We start from the raw sequence: 20,945 nt of genomic DNA on the forward strand, positions 1-20,945 counted from the left end.
TGGATATTCTTGCTTTTGCTACACCGGAAAGGGTTACAGTTACATTGCTTGAAATTGGCAGTTGAGTTAAGAGATGAGAAGGCCAAGACAGAAAGGATAGCCTGAGGAGTAATATGTCCCAGCAGCCCAGAGAGAGTAGAGTTAAGAACCTTGGCTTACATCTTAGGGAAAATGTGAAACCTTTCAAAACTAGGCAAATAATTAGCTCAGTCAGCTACACGAGAGCTCAGAAGGATCCACAACTAGAAAACCTTGCAAATCTTTGGCAGAACACAGGGGCAACTTGAGTAGTAACTATGTAGGGATTGTGGGGAATCACAGAAGAAAAGGCAGATCTCAAAATACTCTGACTTAAGGGCCATGATTTTGGTTTTTATCTAAAACACACAAGAAATCCAGGAATTTAGTATGTTTTTCTTTGCCATGAAACAAAATAATGAAGGTAGAAGCCCACTTAAAAGGGTAAATGATGTTACCATACAAATGGTATTTGTCTATGTTTTGAGCTAAGAAAAATAACTGTTTTTTGTTTCTTGTTTGTTTAATTAATTAATTTATTTATTATTTTGTCCTGGTAGAACATGTAACACGACATATAAACGCCATGCGTGCAGTGGTTATACTGCTCAAGAACAGTATATTGTGTTAGCATTGTTACGTCATTGTGTTAGCAGAGACCATTTAAAGACTATCTTCGCGTTTGTAGGAGTCAAGACAGAACTGATCGACATGTTGCATGTATCTGTACATGTATTTGTACATGTACATACGTTTGATAAGCACAGTGATAAAAATAAAATTAGGGGACAGTACCTGTATTCAACAGTGAACATTTTTCTTACCATCCACACATAGCGCAACATATAACAACATACAAGTATACTAAAAGTAAATCTGATTATGATGTAGATGTAAATTTCATGATCATATATGTGGTACCGTATGAGAGGTAATGTGTTTATGAAAACAATCAGACACTGAAAGCTTTATTCATTGCTCAGGATGTGACCCTCACATCCTCAGGTTGTTTTGTACAGGCATCTTTGAGAAACAAACGGAAACAGAAATTGTGCAGGGATTTAGAGTTTTTAGGGGTTTTTCAATATTCTTTTACTAATAGGAAAGTAGAGACCTAATTTTTTATTGCAAGTGAGAAAAAGTGTTTGAAATGATTTTAAATGTCTTAATCTGTTAGCCTTAGGCCTCAACTAGCCATGCAAATATGTTATGTGTTACCCCACCAAGACATATTTTACAACATGAGGAGAGTGGAAAGCTGAATTGTGTCACACCCGCTCCCAGTCAGCCAGCTCAGCCACACCCAGTTCAGCCTGGCTCAGCCACACCCACTCAAGCACACCTGTGATCCATTCCTTCAATCAAGCCCTGCCTTTATAAGGACTCAGTATCAGCTGCCTCATTGTGAGGTATTGTTTCCCTGATTCATTACCAAGCCTGCTCTCTGCCATTCGACCGTGTTATTCCTGTGTTTTGACCTCTTGCCTGTTTTTGGACCTTGCTTGTGTGTTTTTGGATTCTGGTTTGGAGTGCTTCTGATTCCTGTTGCCGACCTGTTTTGTCCCCGACCACATTTTTTGATTCTGTCATTAAAACCTGTAACCGCATCTGGATCCCAGTCTGTTTCATTACAAATTGATTTATTTGGAGACAAATATGAAAAATATGACAATTGCATTCTTATTTTAAATTATATTAAATGGAACATTTTTGTAGCAAAATATTGAATAATAAAACTGCTTAATAAAAATATATACCGATTTTATCTCAATGGCTGGATGTATTTTCTGGTCAGCTGATGTCAATTATAATGTCAAAAACGACTCATCATTCCCCAGTGTTAGACCTATAATTCAGCAATGTGAAGCATGGAGGATGATTCATTTTAAATTCCGATACTTAAAACCATACTGAAGACTTGAGGTCTTTTTACCACCGGAGGTTTCTGGAAGTTTTGATGACAGAGAATGCTTGTTTGAACAAGTGTGTGAAAGAGAGGGTGGTATGCTTGAACTTTGGTGTACATGTTGCATCTTATTCATGGGATTATGCAGCCATCTGGATTTCCTCCACACTGCCTGTCCGACTCATCAGCCTTTCACAGGTTGAACCAGAATGGCATGAAATAATCCCCTTGTACCTGATACAGTTATGCTAGGCAGTTGAACACATGTATTCAGTGGTCATGGGAAGGAGAAAAAAATAAACAGTAAAAAACAACAGTAAAGCAAAAGCACTCAGTTGTCTGAACATATCTGAATGAATAATTTAGTCATGGAAATAATCTGTTACCTGACAGTTTCAGAAACACTACATTTATGTATCACAAAGGTTAATTACTGCATGGTATCCATTTGCAATTAGGTAATTATATTTCATAAGCTCAATTCTCCCGCATACTTTCAGGAAACCTGTCTGTCATTTGTCGATTAAAAACCTATTTCTGACTTATGAAGACAGCCTTTATAAACACAGACTCACACAGAGCAACTTCAGGGCACTGTATCACTGAAGATTGGTAACAATGGAAAGGAATTCCCCTTTTATTGCTTGTTTTTTTTTTTTTTTTTCCCCCACATACGCCCTGCGCTGTGCAATGGATTTTTTCTGAAATTACAATAAAATTCTCTCATCCTGGCTCATTCTTGAGCGCCTGGGATGCGTTTGCAATGATTACAAAGTATAATAACGGAGAGCAAGAGACTGTGTAGGAGTTCAATTTCCAAAGAATATTAAAAGAAAGTTAAGAAGCAGAGCCCAATCTTGATAACAAATGAACATGATGGGTATGGTTCCCAGGGGACAGACTAGATGTACTGTATAGTTTGAGGTCCTCGATGTCCACCGCAGTGACATTATGATCAAATCTGGCTATTGAATGGTCTCTCAAGTAAAGCTCTCAGACATATCTACAGCATGCTGGTTTGTCTGCTTCTGAGTAACAGCCTTCTGTTGAAAACAGTTGTGCTTCCCTCACTGGAAAAAAAAAACACAGTCCCATCAAGCCTCAAACAATAACCTGCACAAGCTACAGTTGATTTTATTTTATTTTCCACAAACAGGATGATTAAAAATTCATGAGAGTCAGCAGGGAGCAGATCTGTATTCACAATTAACATGCAATTATAGCAATATACTATCCCCAGCAAACAATGAGCTCCTTTCTAGGCGACAAGGGACATTTTCTAACTCTGTTCAATCATTTCATTTTCACCCAGCTCTGTCCACATAGACCATTGTTTATCCGTTTGGATCTGGCACCTGTTATTTTGCTTCACTGTGATCTTGTGAATTGTGCTGGGGACAGAAGAAATGTAGCTGTGAAAAAACAGATGTAGCCTAGAGAGTTGATAATTTCAATTTGTAACAAATATCTCCAGATGAGGTGGTGCTCTGCGCTGTTTCTGGGAAATGGCTGTTCATCAATTATCATAAAAGTTACTGGTTTTGCAAACTAATGTCATTTCTGCTGTGTTGTTAGCTTAAGTATAATAGGTGGCCCAGATGCTATTTGTAATATTTCTTGAAATTTGGTAAATAGATTAAGTGTGAGTAAGTGCTCTGGGCTCAATCCATTATGCACATCCCAGCATTTTACTTTAAAGCCCGAGGAAAACATATGAACATTCAAATATACTGCTTCATTAAATTGCATTCATGGAGCTGAGAGTATGCTAAAAGTGCCATTAACCATTGAAATGATTTAATGTTGGTGACTATGATAAGTTTTTTTTTTTTTACATAATCGAACATTCTTCCAACTTGCTGGATTGGTTTCCAATGCAATGTCTGCCCTTTTCAGAGCAGTCCTGCTAGTCTTTTCTTTTCTGTGTTTCATGCAAATACAAGTGAATGTATTGCATTCCCCATTAAAGCTATTATTTTATTGAAAAAGAAAAAAAATCCAATGACCTTGTATATAACCGTGTACCATTTTGCCCAGGTGCGGTCATGTATAATATTGCTTTTCATTTCACTAAGCCTGTTTTTCTTTTTCTTTTTTTTTCATTTCAGGGTAGAAATAAAAGGATAGAAAGAAAAGCCATGCATGTTTCTACATGAACATCAAATGAACAATAAAAACATCAGTGGCTAGAAATCACATTAGAGATTGTTGTGAGGCAATGCCAGATGGCTGCTGGTGAAGTAGAACACTTTAGTGTTGGTGTATATGAAATGTGTAGACCAGGCTCTAGGGATGGGAATCATAAGACTTCAAAGAAACTGACCAAAATTCAAACTAAATCACCTTAGTCACTCATGCACACATGTAATGGATAAACCTGAAGCATGCAGATGTACACACATCTGAGAATTATAGGCTCTGTTTGTTTCAACAAAACAAAAGGTGCTGATCTTTCCCAAGCCCAGACAGAGGTCTTTGCAGATGAATTGGCTGCCCGCTGACCAAACGATATGGAGGTATGTTTGCGTAGATAACAGACAGGCCAAGTGGGAAAAAAAGCTTCTCCGCTGGCCTTCTAGCAAGAGGACTGCTTGGTGTCAGGATGAGATTAACAAAAGAATCACTTACCTGAAACTACAGCTGTGTTATCCTCTGAGACTACTCTCTGGTTTGAAACCCTGAGGCAAGACCAAGCCTTGAGCCTCTAACACAAGTGAGTGACTGATGTATTTCCACTTGTACAGTACTTAAGGCAGACAACCCAGGTCAGGAGCCAAACAAATGTTAGGGCCAAAGGAAAATCATGCTTGCTGAGGATCTTGACATTTTCTGCTCCAATGTCTATTATAATTTTGTGCACAGATCAGAAACCATTGTATATGACAAAAGTAATCTTGCTCAAACCACAGCCTTACATAATAAAACAGAGGGGAAATGATTCTAAACATGCATGAGTAAGAAATGCATGGCAGTTGGGACTCTTTAGTGTAAGTGCTCCAGCTGACATAAATAAGTGCACAAAAGAGGTTCGCTGAAACATTACAGCACATACATCTGCGTTCTTACTGATGGGGAATGAAATAGCTATTGGTGCAAACAAAGTGAGAAAGAAACAACAAGGAAGAGAGGCCAGCCTAATGAGAGTAGGTCATACTGGGGTGAAAGGGCGATGTCCCTGTAGATGAGTTTGTTGAAGGTTTATCCTCTGCCTGGAGGTAAGTGCTCAGCACCCATGCAATTTTGTGCATGCTGTGGTTTTATAATAAACCATTTTTTTCCTCACAGCTTTATCCTCCTCATTTTATGAATTCTCTCACTGTCAAACTTGCAGAGGTTACATGATTTATTCATTTTCTTGTAAAGGAACGTCTAACTCTGCCTAGACTGTACCTAGATGGTTAGTTCACGCATGATCTAAGCTTAGTTTTAGTCTCACACTTACCTCACAAAACTAATCATCGGCTGCTTTTTGAAAGGATGAGCTCTATCACTAGAGCAGCATATTGGTTGCACAAAGCAGTCAGCACACAACGCAGCTCCAAATTAGCTGGCAGGCTTTTCTTTGTCACTTTACACCCAGCACCGGAAGTAAAGCTAAATGGTAAAGTAAAAAAAGAAAAAGAAAGTAAAAAAAAAGACAAATAATTGGGGTGCATACAACAAAAATAAAAAGACTAACATTGCATGTATGAGAAATTATTTGACATACTTTGCAAGTGACCTAGGCTGCAGAGTTACACCGACAATGGAAGTGACTGATATAAGCAAAATATGAAATAATTAATCATTTTTGATTAAAGTGCAAATATGTGTGTCCCTCAAAACTCTACTGCAGTATTTCAAATCCTTGTTAAACAGTAAATCATGGCATCCTTTAGATATTTTTTCTTCCAACTGGTTAGTGTCATACAGGTCACCGTAATTCATCATGATCTATTTGTATTGCCATCATATCTATCATGCTAAGAGACAGAGGGAGTAGCTGTACTCCCACTCAACGAATGTTCACTAGAGACTTTGGCGATATCTGAGGTTTTCTGTGTGTGTGTGTGTGTGTGTGTGTGTGTGTGTGTTCGTGTATGTATATAAATATGTATAACAAACATGATACAACAGAAAAAAATGAGTGCTTATGGGCATTTCTTTCTGCTTAAAATGTTTCAAGTGCTACATTTAAATTAAAATTTAAATGCATGTTGCTGATCTAATGTGAACCACTTAACACGTTAAACACTACAAGTGTCTAAATGATATATATTTCCATTACAATTTATGTTATGTACAATTCACTTCTGAAGAGTCAACCAGGGAAATTGTTCTGTTCATGTTATGCCTTGTACAGAGCAGATTCTTTCAGATATTACTGAAGGAGCGAATCAAACCTCCCGCAAGTTTTTCATCATTATGTCATTGAACAAAACCCCTTGACTAGAGCTGTCTGCTCTTTGTACATTTAAAGAGTTTTTATTCCTACCTTTGTGGCTTTCAATGAATACACAGACAACTCACAAGCTTGATTGCCACAAAGGGTTTACCACTGAGCTCTTGCCTCTACCAAAGCTCACACTGCCACCAGGGCGTTTGCCTTCAATGATTAAACTGCCGTCAGGTTTTACCACAAGGCTGTTACTAGAAGGAATACAGGTCAGAGTTGAGGAAAACAAGATATTGTCTGAATCAGTGAGTTTGTAGTCTGCACTGGAAGAAAGACGGTGACCCTGCTGTCCTGACAGTTATGGGAAGCTCATTCCACCACTTGGGAGCCAGAGTAAAGGATGAACATGTATAAGATGGGTGACCCCTTCAGGAAGGGATGACTAGGCAACCAGAGGTAGTGGAGAAATACGTACGAAAAATAATTCCATGTTGAAAATGTGTGCATAGCTAGTATGACATGAGCTTTCAACACCTACACGCAATTGCAGAAAGACATGAAGAACACCTATGAACAACATGCTTCATCCACTCTACAGAATATCTACCGCATCACTTCAGGTACAGGGTATTTGTTACTCGTAAGTAAATGCACTGAAACTGAATGAACAAATATAAAAATCCGCTCCAAAAATTACAGACCACTAGCCACATCACATTGCCTGTGCACTGGGATTTGTGGATCGTAAAAGGAACATTCATGGCCCCACTACTCATGATAAGGCTCCGCTGGCTGTGGTTAAATGTTGTGATATCAGTTTGTCCCTCCCTAGCCTGAACTCTTAATACACACCATTAACAAACGTATCTCTAAAATAAATCGAGGGAGCACCAGCGCCAGACTCCCTTAGCTTTGCATTTAAAATTGGAACTTATTGAAAGTTTTATGATGACCATGAAAATCCATTCTGCAAGTAATGCACATAAAAGGAAAAAAAAGAAAAAAGGACGGTATTTGTGACAAAGGTGTCTGGTGCAAAGGCAGCAAATATAACTTTTAATAATCTCCCTTGCCATCAGCAGGACTTATCTCAGCAAGGAGACTAGCATTGTACAAGCTGTCTGGTTGCTTATCTGTTTAACATACACACAGGCGCGCACACACATATTCGCCCCCGGGCTCACAAACCACATCAGGATTCTTCCTCTAATTTAACAGAATTCACTGAAGCATAATTGAAAATGACTTTGGGAGAATTGCCACATTAGGGTAGGAGATAGTTGCAGGTGTAGAGGAGGAGCAGTGGGAGTTAAGGTTGCATTGTCTATGAAAGGCAGTTAGAGGGAAACTCATGCGTGGGTGAAGTGAATAATGGACCTGAAGCCTTCCCAACTGCAGCCCAGGTTCTACGTGGGCATGTTTTGTCTTTATCTCCTTACACGAGGTTACCTCAAGATATGAGAATAAAAAGATGAACAGTGAGAAGAAATATGAAACTTTCAGTGCGTGAAACCTGATTTTCAGATCTTCTGTATCTGTATCTGCATAAACAATGGCTTTTCGGCTTTTGCGAACATAAATTTATTGTACAGCACTTTGTGCAAGATCTGAATTTTCCTAAAACAGAAAAATACAATATTTCTTGCATGTGCATAAGCAAATTGTACAACACCGTACGCAATGACAGAATTTGATTACACATTATTAACCGAATATGTGGAAATATTAAATTATTGCATGGAATTTTTATTTAAAGATACTCTCATCCTATTCCAGCTGGGTACTGGAAGATACTGACATGAAAAGGTCTGTCCTGGTGTCACTGAGTAGCTAGATCCCAACAGGGACATTAGTTTTTTGAAGCTTGGTCTATATTGTTTGCTTCCCATCAACCCACCACCCGATTGATTTTGGATGGCCAGATTTAGTTTTGGTGGTCAGTTTGAGGGCACACAAGCATTTTTCTTGTTCAACAGCAGAACACCCGTACCATCGCCATTGTCTCTGAGCTACAATAGTCTTCTTGCTATCTCAACAGGTCCTGTGAAAGAGGTCTTTGATGTTGATGGTTATGGTAAGACTATATCTATGAGCTTTATCAGATCGGATTGATTCATTGATTGTGCATTGCTGTGATCATTCTGACCTATAATGAGACTGGGAGAAACACAGCTGTGTGGAATAATGAGACTGGTGTTCCAAGATTTATGATGAGCATCTGTCTACAGCTGCAGGTCCACATTTGGTGGACATTTAGTTGTGCAGTATCATCCAACACCAAGAGAGGACACAAGTACTGCATGATTCCTGTAAATGTTCTTCAACTCATAATATTATAACCTACCATAACTGTTGACGTCAGTCATGTATTCATTTATATTTGCATTGGTTTGTACATTTGGTGATTTTGTATCTCATGTCTATTTAATCACTCCCAAAAGCAGAACAAGAATAAAAAAGGCTTAGAACCTCAAACTTTCTTTTCAGGGTTGAAATATTTGACCAACAGGGCAGAGAATTCAGTTAATCTCCTGTCATTACACAAAGGACAATGTTAAAGATCCAAGTATATATTATTGCAAAAACAAATCTGAGAAAGTAATATGGCATGCATCAAAACATGCTTTGAAAATGTAGGTATTCAAGTAACTGGCAGAGAGCAAGACCCTTGAAATTCTCCTAAAACAAAAAAAGGACACTGAAAGTAAAAGTTATGGAGAATGGACAAAGTATTGTTAGTCTGTTTTAAAGGAAGGGCAGATACACCCTAGTCATGAAACCTTGCTTGGCTCATGATAAAATCCACCACCACTCCATGTCCTCAGAACTGATGTACAGAACAAGACTTTAACTGCAAATCTTAATTTCTTTAAGGAAAAATAGTGGATACTGACGACTAGGCACATTGTTGTTTGCAACCAATTCATGCTTCATGAAATTCCGTAACAGAAGAAATGCGTGATGACAGTAGAGAGCTAATTTATCATGGCTATGCTACCACCAGTGCCAAAAAAGACCTAATATGAGGATTTCCACAGGGGACAATGCAGCCTTTTTCACAAGACCTTGACAACATGCAGGCTACACTGAACTGGAGAACTAAAAATAAGTAAACCTGCATTGTTTGATTCATGTGCTGAAGTAACTGTTGCACTGCAGTTGTTATGACTGTAACCACCTGAAACTTTCTAACACCATTTCCCCTTCAAAGCAACGATGAAAACAATTACCAGATCATTCAGAATCTTTATCCAAATGTGATTAAAAGAATGGCACCCACTTCATTAATTATTAAATTAATAACACCTGAATGCAGACAGAAATTTATACACAAAACTGAGCTTCGCCAAAACACGCGAGTGTGTGCTGTTCTGTCAGGCATAAGTGGAAATACATGGTGCAAATTCATACAGAAATAACAGCTGTAATATATGTTAAAGGAAAAAATCTGCTGATTGCAATGTTGTTACCTCATTGCAAACTTGAATGGATTTAAGAAGACATTGTATCACACCAAATGACACTGAATTGGCCCACTGCATAAAAAATATCACTGTATTTACTTTTTCTTTCATTTTCTGTAACAGTTTAGCAGATGTTAGCAACTAGTTTGACCTATCCGATGCTTATCCATATGCTGGTTTATCATTGTAGGATATACAGGAGCATGGTACTGTAAATAATTAATTTGAATTCCTACTGCAATCTTTTGCTTATGAGGTAGTTAGCCAAACCTGATTGATGCACTAATTGTAAGTCCCTTTGGTTTAAAACCGTCTGAGAAATACCAAATTGTAAATTGTAAATTGTAGGTGTTCCCTATAACTGTAGTTTTTTAGGAATTCCATAAACATATCATCCCAATGCTGTGAACATACCACTACAGCAAAAGAGAGCAGTTCCTTCAGCTGCAGCCTGCTGACATTTGCATGTGATTACAGTATGGCTAAAAAGTAACTATGAGCAGGAAAGTGCAAAGAATATGTGAATGTTAAATTGCCCAATACATTTCTATTAAACAAGACCAATGCAATAGGGAGATACAGGACTAATGAAAAGATAAAAACGCAAGAGGAATCCCCACTTCCTCTTGCATTGGCATGTATTTCAAAGCAATGTAGTTAAATTGCAAATGAACTCAAAGTGTGGGGGAGATCTGAATTAAGATTAAGAAAACCTAGAGTGAATTAGACCATTAGCGTCAACACTGAGAGATTAATCTATTGATATTCCATCGGTCCAAGCAGACATCACCGCAGATTGAACAGATGCTCAATTGTCTTTATGTTCACAACAATTGCATTGCTTTCCATTATGCATAAAAAGGCATCCTTTTAAACTGATTTTGTTTGCACACAAACTGAACTGCTACTTGAATGTTTTGAAAAGCATTCGGTTTAAAAGGCAATAGTGGTTTAAGAGGCAATATATAAATCTATCCTTCATAGTCATTGGCCAACATCACAATTAAACTTTTGACATTAACGTGTCCCTTTATTAAATTCTATAAAACCCCTTCTAGCCTGATAGCTTTAAGAATTTGAACTTGACCTCATACTATTCTCAATACTCAAGAAAGCTTTTTCCTGAATAAATCTTTAAATAAACGTATAAAAGTTTGAAACTCCCTGTAGGTGTGATGATTTTTGCATGAGGGCAGAGTGCTTTTTAGGTCACTGCCAGACAAATACACTGGTGACATCCTTTTCTCACTCACTCTAAACATCAGCACTGACCTGAAATGTAACATGACTCATCCTTTGGTCACCTCGGTATTCGTGTACACCCTGTCAACATCAAAGCAGAGGAGGAACTGAAATGTGTTTCTTTAAAATTGATTCTGGCCACAGCATGATAACATTATAGATCCCTGTTCTTGAGGCAGCAAAAGCACTGAGGTCATGCTGAACTAAAACAGATGTTAGGTGCATGCAGTGATTTATGAATCTATACTTTTGGAGTCCAATAATATTTTTAAAATATATCAAAGGGGGAAAAACCGAGCCACCTTTAAGACAGAGTCCTCCTATTACAAGTCTTAAAGTTGCATGTTTGTTTATTAGTAATAACATATCAGTGTCCGGAGCCTGGTTGGTATGGATAGACTGAAATGTTTCTGTTTTTTTTTTTCTATGACGTAATTACAGTTTATCTGCTTGCAACAGTAAATTATCAGTAACATGCCTCATTATATGATTTAAAACCTATTGATTTAAAAATGTTTACAATTGTAATTACTACTTTGTTTAAACTGATACTTAACAATATTAGTTAATAAAAACTGATATCACTAAAAGATACCAGAGATGTGGACTTGAGTTACATTACTTGGACCTTTTAGAGAAGAATGAGAGAATTGGTGAAAGAATGGGATATTGCTACCAAATTTTAGCATCCAAGAAATATAACCCCATCACAAGTATGCCATTACTCTGAAATGCGGGCCACGACTATTAAAGAACACCCATAATTAGGGATTCCGGTACATCCATAGAAGAGAGTGACATGATAAAACTCTAATGGGTAATTCTTCCCTCACTTCTCAAAAACTGCCACTTTACAGCTTTCAACATGCCGACATTGGCTTTCCTCTGGGGGATGTTATATGCTACTTTGCAAGGTAAAAGTGAGGTAATGACAGCAGGAACACTTGAAAAGCAAGGATAAACTTTGCTTCACCAATGATGATTAGGCTTGTTAGGTTTACAACTCTATGCTGACCCATGTTTCTGTGTTTTATAAATAAAAAATCAGAGATTGTTACTTTTATCTTGGCCACTTTGTGTCAACACTACCATATTAAATGAAAATATATGTGTATCACTTGATTTATATCCCTTCATTTCTCAGCATGATTTATACACCGCATAGTCTGTATGCACAATCTAATATAAAATCACTTTTCCACAGCTGTCGAACAACCTTAAATCATCCTGTAAATTTATGATACACAAATGCATTTTCTCATATGCAGTTGAGTTGCACAGTCTCATATATTGTAAGCTTAAAAATAGGAACCAGGAAACAAAATCAGACATAAAGTAATGAGAAAAGTGAAAGAAGAAAGACACACAGGAAATTCGCTCTGTACACAGCCATTAACGTTCGGCTTTGAGAATGTAATACAAACAAAGTAGTGTTTCTTGGCTGAAAAAAATGCACAGCTAAATTCACTTTCATACAGTCTGCTCTTTCTTGCCTTTCTTCCAACTGTTCAAAGAAAACAGGTAAATAAGAGCCATTCCTGGATAAAAGACATAGTCAGTCTCTCACAGCGTTTATCTGTCACTTTCCCTCTCACTTTGCCGCTTCAGGGCCAATCATCTGTAACCCATAACTGAAGCATGAAGAGATGGAATAAGGTGATTTTGTGAAACCTCAAAGGTTTCTAAACTTCCAAAGGTGAATCCAGAATTCAGCTAAATCTTTTTCAGAGAAGTACACGGCAATAAGATAATGCCCTCTGGCTGCCGCAGGATTGGCCTTCTTAGGATACACAGTGCTTGACATATCACTGTCACTGTCACTTCCTTACACCCTATACACTGTCACAGATGTCACAGAAACCAACCAATAAAATCAATAAATGTTTGCCTTGGCAAACATCATGATTCTGCAGTTCCTGTTCATGCCTTGAGGCGTGGATAATTAATAGACAAGAAAAAAAACAACAACAACAAAGAAATCTACACCTATAGTGATTGAAGCTACCAACTTGGTCTAGAGGTAAAGTCTGAAGCAAGCTGCTCTTTCTTAAACATTTCCACGTCAATTTTATTTAGGTTTAAGACTTGTTTAATTAAGGTTTCCAATTTGATATGCAGAATTAACATTCTATTTCCATGGAATGCCTATTAAAAATAAAAAGAAGAAGAATTATTCTTATTTTCTGCTGTGTCCGATAAATGGCACATACAACGCATTCTGTTCTATTAATCTATGAGTAATTTTGGTTTAAATACCATGTTGTTTTTATTACTGTTAATCCATCATTTATGAATGCATTATATTACATACAAATATGTTGTTGAAGTTTGGCCAAAAATCAATGACTGTTAATAAATGCATTGTTAAAGAGAAGGCCGGGGTAAGAACATGATCCACGCACAGTGAAAATGTCAACTGTTGACATGAGAATATATCCATAGCACATACTGTACCATTGTGTGGAATATTTCTCAGTGTCTTCATCTGACGTCTCACCTGGTTTGATGTGAAGTGGTACTTACCTACTTAGCCCTCTTTGTGCCAGTTGAGACATAAGGCTGCGATGTGAGGTGACAACACTAGCAAAAGGTTGTCACGCTGGTTTAACTTTAACCTGTACAGCATGATATGCGTTTACCATTGTATATGGTGCTTACTCTTTTGTTTTTTCCTTCCATAAAATGCTGATATTAAAGCTTTATTAAGCATTTATAACTAAACCACATTCTAAAGTGTTAACATTTGTAATTAGTTACATTTTTAATATGATTTTTTTTTTTCTTTACCGTTCATGGAGTTTTCAAAGAATGTGGACTTGGTCCATCAAGAAAAAGTATCTGGTTATATGCATGCAACACCCAAATGAGGCAATATTTCATGTTTCAAATTATACAGCATCTACAGTGCGCATTGTACAAGCCTAGTGTAAACATTTCGGCTATGCATAAAAAAATCAATTACACATACCCACTCAGCAGGATAATAAACTTACATTTAGGTCTGTCGCATCTGGCGAGTTGATGAGATTTTAACTTGATTACTACGAACGAAAAACTGCCTCAAAGTCAGCTTCTGAATTCTAATTGTTTGAAATCCCATATTGCATTCATTGTGAGGCTCATGATCAGATTCACCATTTACTATTGTGGCAGAAACTAAATTAGAGTACGCTTCAGGATATGAGGAGAACCCAAGAGTATGTAATTAAAAAGGTAAAAATTTAAATATTGTGAAAAGGAACGCAGTTAGTGACCTCCTTAATAACAAAATGAATGACTTATGAATTCAGCCTGAGGCTTGTGGAGGGAAAAATACTGCAGACCCATAAGATTTAAAATGTAAGATACTGACACTTAGTACTATAGTTTGCCTATAAAAAAGGAAATGAGCAAACAAAGACATATAGTGAAAAACTAATTAGATTCTTTCTAACCTATGTCCAAAACACAACTATTGACCAGCTTCAGAAGTTTTAGAAATAAAACCTCATAGACATCTTTGACTTTCAGCATGTTTTTTTTTTTTTTTTCCAACACATTGGAACAAGCATAAAGGTCACATGCATAAGGAAGGTCACTTAGGAAACAAAGCCCAAGCCTTGTTAAATGCACTGACCTGTAAAATACCACCGCGCTCATGAGCATGCTCAGCGAAAATGATGCAATTCGAAAGGATGTCACTCCTCTCTCCCGCACAAACTGGTGTGCCACATTTTGAGCGAAAGAGGAGTGGCAAGGGCCAGCACCTCTGCAGCTCTCTCTGCTTGAGGGAGATCCCGGTCCACCTTGCCTCACAAAACATTACATTCAAAGACCTGTTCACGGTCACTGCTGCAATCAGAATGTGCTGCTCAGCTCTGGGCTGATGCATTTTGACTTACTCAAGCCTTCTTTCTTCACTCCCCGCAGCCTGTCCCATTTAATCATATCTCCAATGTTTTTATAGGGCTAGGTTATTTTCTGTTTTATTTAAAACTAAATATGCTCCTAGTCAAAGCCTGTAACCCTTCGTTAAACAATACATTCAACACATCTTTGATTAACTCAGAAAAGAAATTGACATCATTACTTGAAAGCTATCGTCAAGGGTACTGCTGTAGCAACGGGATCAGTTCATCACATCCACTCAAATGTAATGTTACCTTATCAGATAAACTGTACTTTAATGTATGTTTCAGTGCTTGCTGATATTCCTTTATTGTCAATTTTAATTTCCAGACTTGCATTGCTCAATTAAAATGCATGTATTTCTACTATGTGTCCTTGTTTTATGAAAAAATTATGTGATACAGAGTACATTTCTTAGAGATTTGTAATCTATTACTGAACTTGGCATAGGCAAGACAGACAAAAAAAAAACTGCTGTGAGGTACTTCATTTTCATCATAAGCTAAGAATTATAGATGCAGGGCAATGCATACCTAGGTCAATGCTTATGACAACCACTAACCGGCCCAGTGGAAACAAAAGCTGTCTGAAGTGTATGGGGCATTATATGAGACATATAATGATAACATTATAAAATAAGTGCATTTAATCACCCACTATGCACTACTCAAGTGCATGCTTGTAATGTTGTTCTACCTACCAAAGCAGCCCCTAGTTCACCTCTGTTCCTTCCAAGCTTCCACTATTCCAATATGTATGTGATGTACAAGTACTAGAAAAAAAGTAGAATGATAGAAAAACCCAATATGTCATTTGTCCATTAACCTCAGAACAAAGCTTGTTGTCGATCATATTACATTAGTGTGTATGAATAGTTGGCCTCAGATGATACTGCAGGCTCTTCCATGGAATATGCTGATCATGAACACACAGCCACTATGCTCCATTGGTGTTTCTTTGAAACTGACACCATCCAAAGCCCACAATGGAAGTCCTCTAATAAGGGACAATTCATGTGGTTCAAACATTAATGAACAAATGAAGAATACATTAAGTAACTTTCATGTTAACCAGACTGGAATGAAAGCTTTTGGTGTATTTCAAAAGTCCTTTGTCTGTGGTGAAGTATATTATGGAGAAATTCATTGAATGCTCTCATTATAGTAAAATTGTAAGAGAGACGATAGTGTTTCTATTCAAAAGGATATGGTGCCATGAGGGGAAGATATTGTGGTGATTATTTGCTAGATCAAATATAGTGCATCAAATATACTTTAAATAAACTCCTTGGTTAATCTCAATTGTGGGGATTTTTTTATTCATTCAGAATAGTAAGGGTTCCCTAGAGGCTATACAAGAACAACACCAAACTATGTAAATTCCTGTACTTTGTTATTCAGCAAAATAGCTCTGTTTTGTAGATGCAGTATTTATCACAAATTACCACCTGTCAGAACACATGTATTATTTTAAACTACTTGGATAGAAAATGATGAAATGATAGAAATATGATTTTAAAATATGGTATCATATATTCATGTGATTACAAGTTTCTGATCAAACATTCTCCTCACAACAATAAAATGTAACCGTTTTGAAAAATAAAAATTACAAGTTTCTGGTCTTTTTTTCCACTGTTTAAGGTCACATAGTTCATTAAATATTGACAGATTGGCTTTTAAAATAAATCCAAGCATCTCTTGTCTCCTGACCTTTTTCCAAAAGTCAGCATCTGCCAGCCATTTGGGCTGTGGCAAGAACTGACTATCCCATGCAAAAGATGCTAAATGATGTCTTTGGTCTAAATCCTAACACAGCTGTGATCTCAAATGGCACTGTGTATGCGGAAAGTTGACCACAATGTGACGCGCACAACAGTTCTTGGAAGGCGCTGTATGGGAATAAACAGGGCGGATACTTTTTGTTGCCTTAACAAGACCTACATGTGTAAAAAGGCAGCAGACAATGTCGCTGCTCTCTCCCACTGGCCCTAATTTGAACAAAGTGGAATATTATTATTGTTGCTCTTGTTTTGTCAATGTGTAATCCTACAGCAGGGACAAGCGTCATGGAGATATATAGAGGCTCCAGCTGAGAGAGCGTCTGCACCCACTCTGCTCTACCGCTGTCTTGACACAGCGCCAGGCTCGCTGCCAAGGAGGATTTAAACTCTTCTGAAGCTGCTTTACTAAACAGCGGTTCCTATTCACATCGCTTACTAGTACAACTTCAAAAGCTGATACAAAATACACATCTCAAGCATGCCTGAAAAGACAGGACGGTTAACAACAGGGCCAGTGTCTAACCTGTTAAGCATATCCTTTCACCTGTTGTTTTTTAAAAAAAACCTTTCCTCCTGTCTGGTCAAACTGTGATGTAACCAGATATACCGGGGCAGCAGTGGTTAAGAGAAGCATTCATAACCCAAAAAAGTTACTGGTTCAATTCCCAGGTAGGCTACTGCTGTCATTTCCTGTGGTAAGGTGCTTAACCTGAATTGCCTCAGTAAATATACAGCTGTATAAATGGATAATATGGAGAAATTGTAAGCTGTGTAAGACGCTCTGGATAAGAGTGTCTGCCAGGCAAAAATTTAATCTAAATGTTACATAATACGCATAGCTATATTGTCGGGCACAGGTTTTGTCAATGACAAAATTCTGTTCCGTTGGCCGTGCGTCACTCAACAACCATAACCCTTTGCAATTTTGCAGAAGTGTTCCATATCCTGTTCTCTTAGAAATGACCTGAAGCTGGGTATTGACCTTGAAATCACAAGGACAGGCACAGACAGGTGGCTGCTGTTCCAAGCCTTCGCTGAAATTGTCTCATGGAGAGTGACAGCAGACACATAGCTACGCAGCAAGATAATCAGTGAGCAAAATAATAATCAAACAGTGAACTGAACTAGAAAAAGAAAGGATTGCATTCTGCAAACACAAAACAAACACCTCCACAAAGTATCAGGCAAACCCCATTCTGCATTCAGAGATACATTATAAAGCACATTTTAAAAGACAGAAAAAGTTTTCCTAAAGTAGTTCACATGTATTTGTCAAAATTTCAAAAAGATGTGTTGTTGTCATCACTATGACTTTATTTGGATGGATTTTTAACATAATGCATGAGAGATTAGAGTAGTAACATTAGTAAGCAGGTTTTTTTCATAGTCTTTGCAAGAATTCACAGCAAGTTAGAGGACTGGTTGAACACAGCTAATTAAATTTACATTAAACATATCATGATGACTTTGTCATGCATTACTTGTAGTTCTTGCAAAATCTATTTAAACCTATTTTGATTACCTTTTAAAAAAACTAATTAATCAATCTCAATACATCCTTAGCTGGCCCTGCTTGGACTCTAGGGGAAGGAAACCCTAAATTATGCAGTGTTCCATTTTGTGTTATGAATAAATAAATATTGGGTTAATGTTTAAATTATGCAAAGGGACATTACACTCTTATTTCAGCAAACCTCCTTCTTATATACTGTGCATTTCTTTCAGCCATTCCTAAGTAGAGCATGTCCCACCGGTTCAAAATCTGTTTAAATTATTTGCATTTTACATTCACTTTAATCAAGCGTATTTTTTAATTAAATGTTTCACAAACTGTTGCATTTTGTATTCGGTACTGCTGGATCAGTTATTTGTTACTAGTTATTTGCGTTGTTATGTTAATAACATGTTTACTTTAACATATTTGATTAAAAGGAATGCTAGAAAACAGCATGCAGTCAGATTTTAAGTTCAAACAGCTTCAGTGAACTTGACCTTGCTATGCACCTGAATATAAATTTTGCATTGCATTAAGTGAACATCACACCAGCGCTGGAACCCTTTTCCGAGACATCCTTAATGTGACATCATTATGATTTTACTATGAGTCATTGCAGTTGACGGCACTGTTTGTGGTCAGTTGATCCATTAAAAGAGGTTTATACATCTTATTCTTACAAGCCTTCATCGAGATAATCTGGAACATTTGTCAGTTGTCAGTTCAACCATTTCTCAGTTCTGTCATCCAAGAATTCACTGCCAAAAAACAGGTCTCAGGTACACTTTTGGTAGTTCCAAAATTTCTTCCTGCAAAGCCACAGTCTCATGTTAATACTCCTCATTTATTCTATAACAACATATTATTTTGCTTTTTTGCTAAAATGGCTTTCGTGTGCGTTGCCAAAAGAATATAGTACCTTATTAGGCTACATTATTTGTAGCCTTTTATTCTATGTATTCTGCACATGTCAGTACTGCATATGTTGCTACAAGTCTTGACAAGCTTACGCAATAATGTTGGTTTAGAAAATATACAATACCATTTCTGGGACCAGAAGAAAGAAATCTTTTAGCTGGCTAAGTCATACATTTCACATGTGGCAGAGACCTGACATGCGTTGCTTTGTCAAGAGATCATTTGTTGTATTTTATTTGCTGCTCATCAAATACAGTACATTGTGTGTCTGTCATTAGCTAGTGCCAATGCTGCTGTAATAAGCAGGGATGCACTAGCACATGCCAGTGCTAGAAATATGTGGTCTTCAATGCCACAGTGCAGAAGGTGGAGCAAAAGGTCCACTAGGCTGCTCCAAACTGCATTGCTACCAAGATCAGTGCAAGCTGCATAACTAATAGGTTTACCTTGATTTTGCTTTGTTAGTCGTGGTGTGATGTCCCTAGTTTTGGACAACCAGTCTGGATTTTTTCCCCACGCCATCCTTAGAAAAATTATTTCACTCCTACCAATGTAAACTGGGCATAGAAAGAATAAGTTTCTATTACTTGTACCGCATCCGAGAACACAGATATAGCATTGTTCCAGTCTTATATGACATAATTAAATATTCATGACATTCACACTCGGGGCCCTTCAAAGGGACCATTGCACATATGTGACCTACAAAAAAGAATTTTCTTAAAATATTCTGGGGAACATTTTGTACATTATACAACATTAGATCGTGGTCATAACAAAGTGTTACATATAAGACTCATGTTGTTCCTTGTTACTCAGAAAGCCTTTTCCCTCTAAGGGATGTTTGGAGGATGGACATGTTACGATTGAATATCCACAACATAAGAAAACAGCCACTTCATTTTTCATCTGGTACTATTGGGCTCTGCTATTTGATATTTTATACATATTTTTTTTTTTTTTAGAAATGCTAACAGTGGTCTAAAATGACAATCAATAATAGTAATACATGGTTTAAGGGTGCCCAATGATACGCAGTAATCCACTTGAATTATGCCTTTGATAGCCAATGATAACTTCATCAGTCACGTGTTTTAATTTTCAAAAGAAAGGAAAAGAAATCCTTCCATCTTACCTCCATAAAGAGCTTTCAGTGACAGTCCCCAGGTTAAAATCATAAAGCTTGGTGAGGATCAGAATCACCTGAAACAAAGGAAAAAACACATTATATCACTTTAGCATCTGAGATTAAATATATTGGTAAATGTGTATACATTCAGTCATGGGTTCAATCAATACTGCCCAGTTGTCTTATGGAAAAATGCAATTCAATACGCCTCAATTTTGTGGATACCTGTAGAACTCCGCTGCACTTTAGTTTATTTAATCGATTTCATTGTCACCCACCGGTGAGACAGTTGTTAACAATGGAAGGCTTTTGGATGACAACAAGGACACAGTGACCGTGGGAAGAAAGACTTCAGCCACATTATCTCTTCAAAATTACATTAAACATCTGCTGCCTACAAATTTCAGGAAAACTGTGGGTTGTTTGTTAGAGGAATTTAATGTAGTACAATGCCTTTTTTTTAAATTAAATAACGGTCTGTTTTCTAACCTTTAAGGTTAATCTATACACCCACCAATGGAGTGTTACTGTTTAGTTTCTATTCTCAGATTCAAAGTCAAAGCAAACAAATGCCCCTTGAGGATATCTTATTGCTTCAATATTATGACAAAGGTGACATTTAATGACATAACATAACCTCGCCTCACTGCTAGGCCAAATGGACATTCAAGTACTTTGCCTGCCCTCCTTGCTAGTAAACTATCTTCCAAACAGTCTTTTAAAAAAC

At 37.3% G+C, this 20,945-nt stretch overlaps 1 protein-coding gene across 1 annotated transcript in view; it reads right to left on the reverse strand.

Annotated features, from left to right (window-relative positions):
* sorcs3 (sortilin related VPS10 domain containing receptor 3) overlaps window positions 1–20,945 on the reverse strand; it is a 199,214-nt gene that overhangs the window by 92,228 nt on the left and 86,041 nt on the right. The window contains exon 2 of the mRNA XM_036524445.1: window positions 20,225–20,292. Coding sequence (XP_036380338.1) covers window positions 20,225–20,292 — 68 coding nt within the window. The remainder of the gene's footprint in view (window positions 1–20,224; window positions 20,293–20,945) is intronic.

The sequence above is a fragment of the Megalops cyprinoides genome, chromosome 1 (genome assembly GCF_013368585.1).
Source record: "Megalops cyprinoides isolate fMegCyp1 chromosome 1, fMegCyp1.pri, whole genome shotgun sequence".
NCBI classification, from domain to species: Eukaryota; Metazoa; Chordata; class Actinopteri; order Elopiformes; family Megalopidae; genus Megalops; species Megalops cyprinoides.